We start from the raw sequence: 13,657 nt of genomic DNA, 5'->3' as shown, positions 1-13,657 counted from the left end.
ATTGGGGGTGCAGGGAAATGTTGTTCAACATCTGCCCTGTTCAGCCTTTCTGGGGAGGGACAGGCTGACCATTTTTTACCAGGGTCAGCCTAAGGTGTGCAATAAATGTGGTGACAAGGGCCATTTTGCCTCCACCTGCACCCGCAAGAAATGTTCTTTGTGCCAGGAGCTTGGCCATTTGGCTAAAGACTGTACTGACATTCGGTGCAATTTGTGCCAAAAACTTGGTCACCCGTACAGTCAATGCCCGGAGGCATTACATAACCTGCCAGGGTTGGAGGCTGAGCTGCAGAGGCTGGATAAGGAGGATGAGGCCACTGAAACTCTTGTTGTCCCTCCTGTGTCTGTGACATCTGTTTCTGTTCCCCCTAGTGATGTGGTCCCTGAGTCTGTCCCTCCTGTGTCTGTGACATCTGTTTCTGTTCCCCTTAGTGATGTGGTCCCTGAGTCTGTCCCTTCTGTGTCTGTGACATCTGTTTCTGTTCCCCCTAGAGATGTGGTCCCTAAATCTGTCCCTCCTGTCCCTAATCCATCTATTCGTAGATCCTCCAGACTGGCGGAGGCTGCTGGGGGGGCAGGTTTAGCGGATCTTCCCACTCAGCCTCCAGTCCCTGCCCCTCGGCAGCGCAAGCGTGGTCAGGGGAATGTGGGGGTGCTGGATGGGGGTGGGGCTGATGGAAGGGTGTCCGTACCCCATGTTTCACATTCCATTGATGGGGATTCGGATGAGGAGGGGTGGGAGAAGATTAGGAGGAGGAAAAAAATGAAGAGAAAGACAAGAAAACCGGTCGTCTCTTCCTCAGAGTCGGATCCAGGAGGGGTTCCCCTTGGTAACACCTTTAATGTGTTGTCAGGTGAAAAGATGTCTTTGTCTTCTTCTTTTTCATCTATGGATGAGTCACGTTGTTTGAAGAGAGCGGTTTCTGGTGATGAGAGTGTGGTGAAGGTCAAGAAACGACTACCCCAATCATCCTGATGGCAGTTCCCCCTCCGATAAAGGTGGCGACCATTAATGTCGCCAGCATTAAATCTGCAAGAGCTCGTGATATGGCCTTATTTTTGCTCAGCGAGTTTGATGCCGAGATTTTATTTTTGCAAGAGACCTGGCTCCATACTTTGGCCGATGTCCACCTGGCAAGAGGGAGTGGAGATGCCGTCCCTCCTTTTGGTCTCTTGCGGCTGAGCCCTGCAGCGGAGTTGCGGTACTTTTTTAAACCGATATGGTAACGCGCCGGCGGGTAATTGAGGTAGAAATAGGTAGATGCATGGTGTTGGACGTTTCTTAGAAGGGCTGCATGCATAATGGGTGCGGGTTTGTTTCTTGACCTTGCAGGTTTGTCTGGTGTAGTGGTGTGAGTTTGTATTAAGATTTATTTTCCCGGTGATTACATAATTTTTGCTTTGCTGTAAAGTCTTTTGTTTGAGAGAAGATTTGCTATATTTATTTTCATTTATGTAAATATGTGTATATTTATGTATCTCTTATAGTGATTTTATGCTTTTTGTTTGCAAGACTTTAAATAAACAAAATTGGGAAGAATGTCCCTTACATTGGTGATCAGTGAGAAGAATGCTCCTTACATTGGAGGTCAGTGGGAAGAATGCTCCTTACATTGGAGGGGATGTGCGGGGGGTTGCAAGGTGACACCGCTGCACCTACCATCCCCTCCTCTTGCGGCCACGGGCTGCCTGTCTGTGTGATCCCGGATGTCACACAGGCACAGCCGAGTGAAGACGCATCCCCCTCCGCTCTGTTTATGTGTAAACGGGGAGGGGACCTGCTGTGCATGTGCCGCCACGCTGATCTGAGGTACTGAAGGGGGCTGCACTGAACGGGGGGCTACACTGAAAGGGGGAGCTGCACTGAACGAGGGGGGCTGCACTGAAGGGGGGGCTGCACTGAAGGGGGGGAGGCGACACTGAATGGGGGGGCTACTCTGAAGGAGGGGCTACACTGAAGGGGGGTCTGCACTAAAGGGGGGTCTGTGTAACATGCAGGAGGTCCAGAGCTGCAGGGTTCTGTGTAATGTAAAGGGGTCCAGAGGTGCAGGGTGCTGTGTAATGTAAAGGGGTGCAGGGGGTTGTGTAATGTAAAGTTAAATTAAAAAAAAATATTTGTTACAAATATTTTTTCCTCTTTGTGTATGTTTAGGTGACCAGGGGGCGAGGGGGTGAAGATGGGGGGGGGGGGGGGGGGCGCCACAGGATTAGCTCGCACAGGGCGCCTGAACACCTAAGGCCGGCCCTGGCTAGACATACAGTATAATTGGTGTCATGCCCCTGCCTCTGCCAAGTGGCACTGGCCCTGGAACTATGCAGACCACATCAAACAAGAGGTCGCTGGATCTAATATAAAGTCTGTAATAAAAATGGAACGGTTTTCTTTACATTTTCACCTAGCATGTTGACGAAAGAAGAGGAACCGGGGAGAAGAAATATCAGCAGAAACCCCAGCTTTAAGTTTTGCATTTAGAGGTTTTATCTAAAACTTATGTATTTTAAATTCAGATGCTGTAGTTACCACGTGGCGGTGAAAGATCGTAATTGTTGAAATTGCTTTTATGACGGTAATAAAATATATCTCAACAAGAAGAACAATCGGCCTCGTTTCTTGTATCGCACCAATACAATAATCAATAAGGAGTGGAGATAACAGGACAGGAGGTCAGCAGCACAAAAAACTAAACACACAACACACATAAAAGAAAAGATCTAAATTGTATTTATGTTTCCAGCAGCTGGGAAGATTGACGCAGGAGTGAGCAAAGGTGAGTTTATGAAGCTTAGAGCTGGGAAAGGTAAGTGACCCTATTACTCTGCTCTGTATGGGCTAAGGAAAAGATCACTGGGGTAGATTCAGGTAGCAATTACGCCTGCGTATCCATAGATACGCAGCGTAATTGCTAAGTAGCGCCAGCGTATCGACTTTCTGTATTCAGAAAGCTCGATACGCCGACTGCATCCTAAGATACGACTGGCATAAGGCTCTTATGCCGTCGTATCGCAGGCTGCATTCTTACGCTGGCCGCTAGGTGGCGTTCCCGTAGTGGTCAGCGTAGAGTATGCAAATTGCATACTCACGCCGATTCACAACCGTACGCGCGCCCGGCGTTCGAATTTTACGTCGTTTGCGTTCGTCGGTTTCTGCGTAAGGCTGCTCATGCTATTAGCAGGCGCAGCCAATGCTAAGTATACCCTTCGTTCCCGCGTCGCGATTTTTGAAAATGACGTTGTTTGCGTAAGTGAATGGTGAATGGCGCTGGACGCCATTTACGTTCACGTTGAAGCAAATTACGTCCTTGCGACGTCATTTACCGCAATGCACGTCGGGAAAGTTTCCAGACGGAGCATGCGCAAGTACGTTCGGCGCGGGAACGCGCCTAATTTAAATGATCCCCGCCCCCTACGGGATCATTTAAATTACGCGCGCTTACCCCGGCCACTTTTACGGAACGCCCCCCGCAAATTACGGAGCTACTGCTTCGTGAATGAAGCGTAGCGCAAGTCATTTTTACGGAGGCGTAGCATAAAAACGGAACGCGAAACGCGTCCCCGCAAATTACGGAGCTACTGCTTCGTGAATGAAGCGTAGCGCAAGTCATTTTTACGGAGGCGTAGCGTAAAAACGGAACGCGGCCCCGCAAATTACGGAGCTACTGCTTCGTGAATGAAGCGTAGCGCAAGTCATTTTTACGGAGGCGTAGCGTAAAAACGGAACGCTGCGCCTCCGTAAGAGTGCGCAGCCCTACCTGAATCTACCCCACTGTAAAGAGTGAAAGTGATAGAATGTGAGCCTGTTTTATTCAATTAAAATAGAACCAACTGCATTTTTTTTTATTTTGGACAGAGTAATGAAGAGTTAAAACCCCTGTCATTGTAAAAAAAAAAAATATTGCCGTCTGTGTCCCATCGGGGAGCTGTCCCTTCACTTCCTGTCCCATAGCCAAAACAGGAAGTGAGAGGAAATCCCTCCAAAGTGAGAGAATCCCTGGGGTGTCCCCATTGGAAGGTTTTCCCATTTTTTTCCCCTGTTCTGGTGACAACCCAACATTTGGAATTTTCTTTCACTTTTGGTGATAAAAGTAAACAGGACAAATAGAGAGAATCTCCTTAACCACTTTTAGCCCCGGACCATTATGCAGGTTAAGGACCTTGCCCTTTTTTGCGATTCCGCACTGTGTTGCTTTAACTGACAATTGCGCGGTCGTGCGACGTGGCTCCCAAACAAAATTGGCGTCTGTTTTTCCCCACAAATAGAGCTTTCTTTTGGTGGTATTTGATCACCTCTGCGGTTTTTATTTTTTGCGCTATAAACAAAAAAAGAGCGACAATTTAAAAAACAAATTCTACATTTTTTTTCTTTTTGCTATAATAAATATCCCCAAAAAATATATAAAAAAAAATGTTTTTTCCTCAGTTTAGGCCGATACGTTTTCTTCTACCTATTTTTGGTAAAAAAATCGCAACAAGCGTTTATGCGCAAATGTTATAGCGTTTACAAAATAGGGGATAGTTTTATGGCATTTTTATTAATTTTTTTTTTATTACTACTAATGGTGGCGATCAGCGATTTTTTTCGTGACTGCAACTTTATGGCGGACACATCGGACACTTTAGACACATTTTTGGGACCATTGTCATTTTCACAGCGAAAAGTGCTATAAAAATGCACTGATTACTGTATAAATGTCAATGGCAGTGAAGGGGTTAACCACTAGGGCGCGCTGTAGGGATTAAGTGTGACCTCATGTGTGTTTCTTACTGTAGGGGGGCGGGGCTGGACGTGTGACGTCAGTGATCGTCGTTTCCTATGACAGGGAACAGACGATCACTGACACTGCCACAAAGAAGAACGGGGAAGGTTTGTTTACACTCACCTCTCCCCGTTCTTCAGCTCCTGTGACCGATCGCGGGACACCTGCGGCGATCGGGTCCGCGGGTCCCATGGGCGCGGTCACAGAGCTTCGGACCGCGTCGCGAGCGGGCCGACCCATGGCTGGGCTCTTAAAGAGGACATATATATTTGTCCATGTGCCAGCAGTGTCATTCTGTCGACGTATATAGTCGTGCGGCGGTCCTTAAGTGGTTAAATTAAAGTGATACTAAAGGTTAAAAAAAAAAATCTTAAATAACAAACATGTCATACTTACCTCCACTGTGCAGCTCGTTTTGCACAGAGTGTCCCCCGAATGCCGTTTTCTGGGGTCCCTCGGCGGATGTCTCGGCTCCTCCCGTTTTAGATAACCCCCTATGAGAAGCGCTCTCCAAAGGGGGTTACCTTGCGGATGCGCTCCCGAGTCCTGCATTCGGCGTCCATTAGATTTTTAATTTTAAATATTTTTTTAAAATAAAATAACAAACATGTTATACTTACCGCCACTGTGCAGCTCGTTTTGCACAGGGTGTCCCCGAACCCCGTCTTCTGGGGTCCCTCGGCGGCTGTCTCGGCTCCTCCTCGCAAGAGCTTTCCACCTTCATGCGAACGAGCTCACATGGTGGAAAGCTTTTGCGGGCGGCCGGGCGCGCTCCCGTGATACAGTGGCGGGCATAGCCGCTGACTGTATCACTCGGCCCCGCCCTCGGCGCGCCGCATCATTGGATGTGATTGACAGCAGCGCCAGCCAATGGCTGCACTGCTATCAATCCGTCCAGCCTAGCCAATCAACGGCCAGGCTGGGAACCGAAGAGGATCACGGGGACGCGCGCAGGACTTTCGAGGGGTGAGGTAAGTAAAACAGGGGTTCAGGGGGGGGGGGGGCGGTACCATCGGATGTTTTTTCACCTTGATGCATTAAGGTGAAAAAACATGAACCTTTACAACCCCTTTAAGGGAAGACTAAATGCAGATGGCAGAGAAGGGAAAGGGCGTGACATGTGGTCTGGAGGGGGGGTGGGGGAAGTTTAGCTGTGATGTAAAATACTGATAAACTTCAAGAGACAAAAAAGGAGAAGAAAGAAAAAGGAAAGAGAGTCGTGTCGTTTTTATGTCTGACTATAAACTACAAAACGTATAAAAAAAAACACAATTTGGGGCCGCTCCGGTTTACTTAATGCTATGAAAGGGAAATACATCATAAAAGTCCCCCTTTATTAGAACAGACCTATAATAAAGTCAATGATAAAAAAAAACACCCATCGCCTACATATACCACTGACCAGATCCAGAAACTAGACACTCTGGGCCAGATTCACGTAGCTCAGCGGATCTATAGATCCGCTCGTTCTACGTGAATTAAGATCCGCTCCCGCAAGTTTAGGAGGCAAGTGGCTAATTCACAAACCACTTACCTCCAAACTTGCGACGGCGGATCCTAAATCCCCCGGCGGAATTCAAATTCCGCGGCTAGGGGAGTGTACTATTTAAATCAGGCGCGTTCCCGCGCCGATTTAAATGCGCATGCGCTGTCCGGGGAATTTCCCGGCGTGCATTGCTCCCACTGACGTCACTAGGACGTCAGTGGTTGCGACGTGAGCGGGACTTGCGACGCGCGTGTTCGTGAATCGGCGTACGCAAACGACGTAGGAAAATTCAAATTCGACGCGGGAACGCCGGCTATACTTAACATTGGCTGCGCCTGATAAAAGAAGGGGTAAGTATACGCCGGGAAAGCCGCTACGGAAACGACGTAAAAACACTGCGACGGGTCCGCGTACGTTCGTGAATTTGCGTATCTCGCTGATTTACATATTATTTATCGTAAATCAGCGGGAACGCCCCCGGCGCCATTTTTAAATTTAAAAAAAGATCCGACAGTGTAACACAGTTACACCTGTCAGATCTAAGCCCTATCTATGCGTATCTGATTCTATGAATCAGGCGCATAGATAGGACCAGTTTACGTCAGAGATACGATGGTGTATCTGTAGATACACCGTCGTATCTCGTTGTGAATCTGGCCCTCTGTATTCCTTTAGGCCATTAATTACCTCAAGCAGTGGAAGACTACTATGGATGTGGGCTTAAAGGGGTGTATTCATGACCTATACCTGAGATCTGCCGTCGTATCTCTTCATGAATCTGGCCCCTTAACTTTAATGGCATCCCAGTCTTCGCCTGTAGGGTTCAATATTGAGTTGGCCCCGCCCTTTGCTGCTATAACAGCTTCAACTCTTCTGGTTTAGGAGTGTGTCTATGGGATTGTTCGACCATTCTTTCTAGAAGCGCATTTGTGAAGTCAGGCACTGATGTGGAGGAGAAGGCCTGGCTTGCAGTCTCCACGCTAATTCATCCCAAAGGTGTTCTATCGGATTGAGGTCAGGACAACCAGTGCACAAAGCAAGGTCCATAAAGACATGGATGAGCGAGTTTGGGAGGAGGAACTTGACTGGCCTTCACTCAACCCGAAAGAACACCTTTGGGATGAATTTGAGAAGAGACTGCGAGGGGCATAGTTGGGAGGGATTAGAACAGTGACAAGTTTTTATTACAGTCTGTGTACCCACTGGGTAGATATACCTTCTGGTGACCGCTATCACCAAGACAGAAAGTGATGAGAACTCATAATTTAACAGTTATCACCAGTGCAAGAGGTGTGTGGGGTGTGTGGGGGGGGGGGATCTTCTAATTCGGACCTCTATTTCATTGACGGCCGTCTAAGGGGAACTTACCTTAATTTGTAGATTTTCTTTCATGTCCTATTGACTCTTCCAAACTGGAAATTAAAGGAAATCTCCCCAATAGCAGCAAAATATCATGTTGGGGGGGGGGGGGGGTGTGTGTTTAACCAACTCCTTCACAGGAAGGAAGCTGGGTGCCGGGGGCAATGTCATCAGATGTCACCCAATGGCCGAAGAGGATGATGATATCATCAGGGACCACCCAATGGCTTAAGAGGGCAGCAATGTCATCAGAGGCCTCTTAATGGCCGAAGAGGGTGACAATTTCATCAGAGGCCACCCAATAGCTGAAGAGGGTGATGATGTCATCAGAGGCCACCCAAAGGTTGAAGGGGGTGACAGTTTCATCAGAGGCCATCCAATAGCTGAAGAGAGTGATGATGTCATCAGAAGCCACTCAATAGTTGAAGAGGGTGACAATGTCATCAGAGGCCACCCAATGGTTGAAGAGGGCGACAATGTCATCAGAGGCCACCCAATGGTTGAAGAGGGCGACAATGTCATCAGAGGCCACCCAATGGTTGAAGAGGGCGACAATGTCATCAGAGGCCACCCAATGGCTGAAGAGGATGTCATCAAAGGCACCCAGATGGCCAAAGAAAGCGACAATGTTTTCAGAGGCCACCTAATGACCAAGGAGGGTGATAATGTCATCAGATGCCACCCAATGCCTGAAAATAGAAATAATGTCAACAGAGACCACCCAATGGTTGAAGAAGGCAACAATGTCATCAGAGGCCACCCAATGTCTGAAGAGGATGACATTGTCATCAAAGGCGCCCTGATGGCCAAAGAGAGCGACTATGTCTTCAAAGGCCACCTAATGACTGTAAGAAGCAACAATGTCATTAGAAGCCACCCAATGGCCAAAGAGGGTGATAATGTCATCAGATGCCACGAATGTCTGAAAATAGAAATAATGTCAACAGAGACCACTCAATGGCTGAAGAGGGCGACAATGTCATCAGAGGCCACCCAATAGCTGAAGAGGGTGATTATGTCATCAAAGGACACCCAATGGTTGAAGAAGGCAACAATGTCATCAGAGGCCACCCAATGTCTGAAGAGGATGACATTGTCATCAAAGGCGCCCTGATGGCCAAAGAGAGTGACGATGTCTTCAAAGGCCACCTAATGACTGTAAGAAGCAACAATGTCATTAGAAGCCACCCAATGGCCAAAGAGGGTGATAATGTCATCAGATGCCACGAATGTCTGAAAATAGAAATAATGTCAACAGAGACCACTCAATGGCTGAAGAGGGCGACAATGTCATCAGAGGCCACCCAATAGCTGAAGAGGGTGATTATGTCATCAAAGGACACCCAATGGTTGAAGAAGGCAACAATGTCATCAGAGGCCACCCAATGTCTGAAGAGGATGACATTGTCATCAAAGGCGCCCTGATGGCCAAAGAGAGCGACGATGTCTTCAAAGGCCACCTAATGACTGTAAGAAGCAACAATGTCATTAGAAGCCACCCAATGGCCAAAGAGGGTGATAATGTCATCAGATGCCACGAATGTCTGAAAATAGAAATAATGTCAACAGAGACCACTCAATGGCTGAAGAGGGCGACAATGTCATCAGAGGCCACCCAATAGCTGAAGAGGGTGATTATGTCATCAAAGGACATCCAATGGTTGAAGAAGGCAACAATGTCATCAGAGGCCACCCAATGTCTGAAGAGGATGACATTGTCATCAAAGGCGCCCTGATGGCCAAAGAGAGCGACGATGTCTTCAGAGGCCACCTAATGACTGTAAGAAGCAACAATGTCATTAGAAGCCACCCAATGGCCAAAGAGGGTGATAATGTCATCAGATGCCACCGAATGTCTGAAAATAGAAATAATGTCAACAGAGGCCACCCAATGGCTGAACTGGGCGACAAGGATATAGAGCCCACCCAATGGCTTGAGTGGGTGACAATGATATAGAGCCCACCCAATGGCTGAACTGGGCGACAAGGATATAGAGCCCACCCAATGGCTGGAGTGGGTGACAAGACTAAAAGGATAGGATAGAAAATCCAACATTTTCAAGTTGTCACCAGAACAAGATTACAGGAACGTTATCCAATGGGGACACTGGTTCCTTTGACAACCATTCAAGATGGGAATGGCCCTCACATCCTGTTGGGTCTTCAGGACAGGAAGTGAAGGGAGATCTCTTCAACGCAACAAGGAGCAAAGAAGGTTCACATAGTCAAGTTATTTTCACTTCATTCATCCGTCCACATGCATGCAAAAGTTTGGCTTCTTAAATTCCTCCTACCTATGATTGGCTATTCAAAGTGCTTCACCTTATTCATTAAGAGAAGTAAACTTGTTGTCAAGTGAATATTCTACAGTTATTATCTGTTATAACCGAAGTCAATTAAATAGATATATGCATTATATGATGTACCGGGGGGGATCATTTCCAGATCCAACTGACATTATCATCCATCCGTCAGTCTGTCCCTCCATCGATCCATCCAACTGTCCATCTATCTGCCCGTCCCTCAATCCATCTGTCAGTCTTTTAATCCTCCCGTCCATCTGTCAGTCCGTCCCTCCCTCATTGGCATCACCAGGGTGGGGCCTGAGGGGGACATGACCCCCCAATTTTACTGTGTGACCCCCCCCCCACCTCCATTCATCGATCCATCCATCTACCTATTCATTCGCTCTTCCCTCATTCCATCTATGTATTCGTCCATCCATCCACTCATTCATTCATCTATCTGTCTATCCACCCACCCATCCTTCCATCCGTCCCCGAAGCCATCCCTCCATCCGTCTATCCTTCCATCCAACACACCATTCACTCATACATCTGCCTATTGGTCCATTTGTTCCTCCCTTCATCCGTCCCTCCATCCACTCAATCCATCTTCTCATTGGTCCATTTGTCCCTCCATCATCCGTCTGTCCCTCCATCCGTCCACCCGTCTACCCATCTGTCTATTTGTCCATTCCTTCATCCACCTGCCCCTCTACTCACCTCTACGTCCTCGTCCATCCATCCTTCCAACTGTCCCTCCACCTACCCATCTGCCTGCGCATTGGTTCATTTGTCTGTCTCTCCATCCCTCCATCTGTTCATCTGTCCATCTCTTCACCCAACCTTTCCCCCATCCATCCACCCATCTATCTATTCATCCGTCTGCCTATCCATCCCTCCATCTGTTCACCTGTCCGTATGCCCTTCCCCCCGTCTTTCCACCACTCCATCCATCTGTCCATGTCTTTACCCTTCCTTCCATCCATCCACCCATCTATTCATCCGTCTGCCCATCCATCCCTCCATCTGTTCATCTGTCTGTCTGCTCTTCCCCTCGTCCTTCCACCACTCCATCCATCTGTCCATGTCTTCACCCATCCTTCCTTCCATCCACCCATCCATCTATTCATTCGTCTGCCCATCCATCCCTCCATCTGTTCGTCTGCCCTTCCCCCCAGGCCAACCACCACTCCATCCATCTGTCTATGTCTTCACCCCTCCTTCCCTCCATCCATCTATTCATCCGTCTGCCCATCCATCCCTCTATCTGTTCATCTGTCCGTCTGTCCTTCCACCGCTCCATCCATCTGTCCATGTCTTCATCCATCTTTCCCTCCATCCATCCTCCCATCCATCTTCGTCTGCCCATCCATTCCTCCGTTCACCTGTCCGTCTACCCTTCCCCTCGCCCTTCTACTGCTCCATTCATCTGTCCATGTCTTCACCCATCCTTCCTACCATCCACCCATCCATCTATTCACCCGTCTGCCCATCCATCCCTCCATCTGTTCGTCTGCCCTTCCCCCTGTCCTTCCACCACTCCATCCATCTGTCCATGTCTTCACCCATCCTTCCCTCCATCCACCGATCCATCTATTCACCCGTCTGCCCATCCATCCCTCCATCTGCCCTTCCCCCCATCCTTCCACCGCTCCATCCATCTGTCCATGTCTTCACCCATCCTTCCTTCCATCCACCTATCCATCTATTCATCCGTCTGCCCATCCATTACTCCGTTCACCTGTCGGTCTACCCTACCCCTCGTCCTTCCACTGCTCCATCCATCTGTCCATGTCTTCACCCATCCTTCCTTCCATCCACCTATCCATCTATTCATCCGTCTGCCCATCCATTACTCCGTTCACCTGACGGTCTACCCTACCCCTCGTCCTTCCACTGCTCCATCCATCTGTCCATGTCTTTACCCATCCTTCCTTCCATCCACCCATCCATCTATTCATCCGTCTGCCCATCCATCCCTCTATCTGTTCATCTGTCCTTCCACCGCTTCATCCATCTGTCCATATCTTCATCCATCTTTCCCTCCATCCATCCTCCCATCCATCTATTCATCTGTCTGCCCATCCATTCCTCCGTTCACCTGTCCGTCTACCCTTCCCCTCGCCCTTCTACCGCTCCATCTATCTGTCCATGTCTTCACCCATCCTTCCTTCCATCCACCCATCCATCTATTCACCCGTCTGCCCATCCATCCCTCCATCTGTCTGTCTGCCCTTCCCCCTGTCCTTCCACCGCTCCATCCATCTGTCCATGTCTTCACCCCTCCTTCCCTCCATCCATCCACCTATCCATCTATTCATCCGTCTGCCCATCCATCTGCCTGTGCATTGGTCCATTGGTCTGTCTATCTACCTATCTGTCCGTCTCTTCACCCATCCATCTATTCATCCATCTGTTCGTCTGTCTATCTGCCCTTCCTCCCCGTCCTTCCACCGCTCCATCCATCTGTCCATCTGCCTTTCCTCATCGTCCTTCCACCGCTCCATCCATCTGTCCATCTTTTATGGAATGTTCTTCACCTCTGTGCACCTTCCATCACCTTTGTTACCTGTAGTCTTTATGTATCCCCCCCTAAAGTAAATAGCCTAAAGCTGGCCATACACTATATAATCTGATTGTACAATCTCTGTACAATAGTAATGAATTAGGCAGCTCACCTCAAACATTGCAATCTTTATATACAATCTCCTTTAGATCTGCCAACAACTATGTAGCACATGGGTCTGCCTAACTGGATACTAATTGATTGGATAGATTCGGTAGATCGTCAAATTACACAGTTTTGGTAATACTAAAGTTGATAGTACAAATATTGCATGGTTAGCTTGTAACGTGTATGGTAACCCTATGATACATTAGACAATCAGATTGTATAGTGTATGGCAGACACATATCAGCATCACAACGGAATTCCCAATTTCTGATACAAATCAAATGCAGTTAAATAGTAATACTCTGCAAACATCACAAATGATGGCATGTCGGTAAATCCACATACGTACGTGGTTGAACTTCCAGAGGACTCTGCGCTCATCGCAGCCGTCAAATTCATAATTTCTGGTGGAGAATGCGATGAGTTGGGATTGCTGGGAATGTCGGACTGTCCGGGTAAAGGATAGTCTGTCTGCAGGATAGTCCAAGTACAGGAGAGTTCAATAACATCCGGAACAATCACCGATTTCACATTTCTAATGTCTTCTCTGAGCCGTCCAGAACCAGAACCAGATTATCTCTGTGATATGAACAGCAGCAGATCATCCTGAGACGCTGCATGTCATCCCATGCTGGACCCACAGCAGCCAGAGTGTCCCTGCAACACGCTCACAACTCTTCTCTCCACTGATCCGCTGCCTGCCTGCAATGACTTAAGTAAACTTACAGATCGTGTGACGTCACATTTCTACCAAACAGAAGAGGAAAGGGAATGCGTGAGTAGTAGAAGTGTAATACAAGGAAAGGAAAGAGAGAAAGAAAGAAAGAAAGAAAGAAAGAAAGAAAGAAAGAAAGAAAGAAAGAAAGAAAGAAAGAAAAGGGGGATTATGGGAGAAAGAAAGAAGGGAGGAAAGAAAGAAAGAAAAAAGAAAGAAAAAAAGGGGGATTATGGAAGAAAGAAAGAAGGAAGGAAAGATAGAGAGAAAGAAATAAAGAAAGAAAGAGATGGGGGTGGAGGGAGAAAGAAAGAGAGAAAGAAAGAAAGCAAGAAAGAAAGAAAGAAAGAAAGAAAAAAAGAAAGAAAGAAAAATAGAAAGAAA

At 47.8% G+C, this 13,657-nt stretch overlaps 1 protein-coding gene across 1 annotated transcript in view; it reads right to left on the bottom strand.

Moving 5' to 3' along the window:
• The window catches only part of LOC120915999 (free fatty acid receptor 2-like), a 35,426-nt gene extending 22,104 nt beyond the window's left edge, over window positions 1–13,322 (bottom strand). Inside the window, exon 1 of the mRNA XM_040326841.1 lies at window positions 12,908–13,322. Within this exon, the coding sequence (XP_040182775.1) occupies window positions 12,908–12,957 (50 nt within the window). The 5' untranslated portion in view covers window positions 12,958–13,322. The remainder of the gene's footprint in view (window positions 1–12,907) is intronic.
• Window positions 13,323–13,657: the final 335 nt, after the last annotated feature.

This window comes from Rana temporaria, chromosome 10, assembly GCF_905171775.1.
Source record: "Rana temporaria chromosome 10, aRanTem1.1, whole genome shotgun sequence".
In the NCBI taxonomy this organism is placed as follows: Eukaryota; Metazoa; Chordata; class Amphibia; order Anura; family Ranidae; genus Rana; species Rana temporaria.
This window is presented reverse-complemented; position numbering and strand designations above follow the sequence as displayed.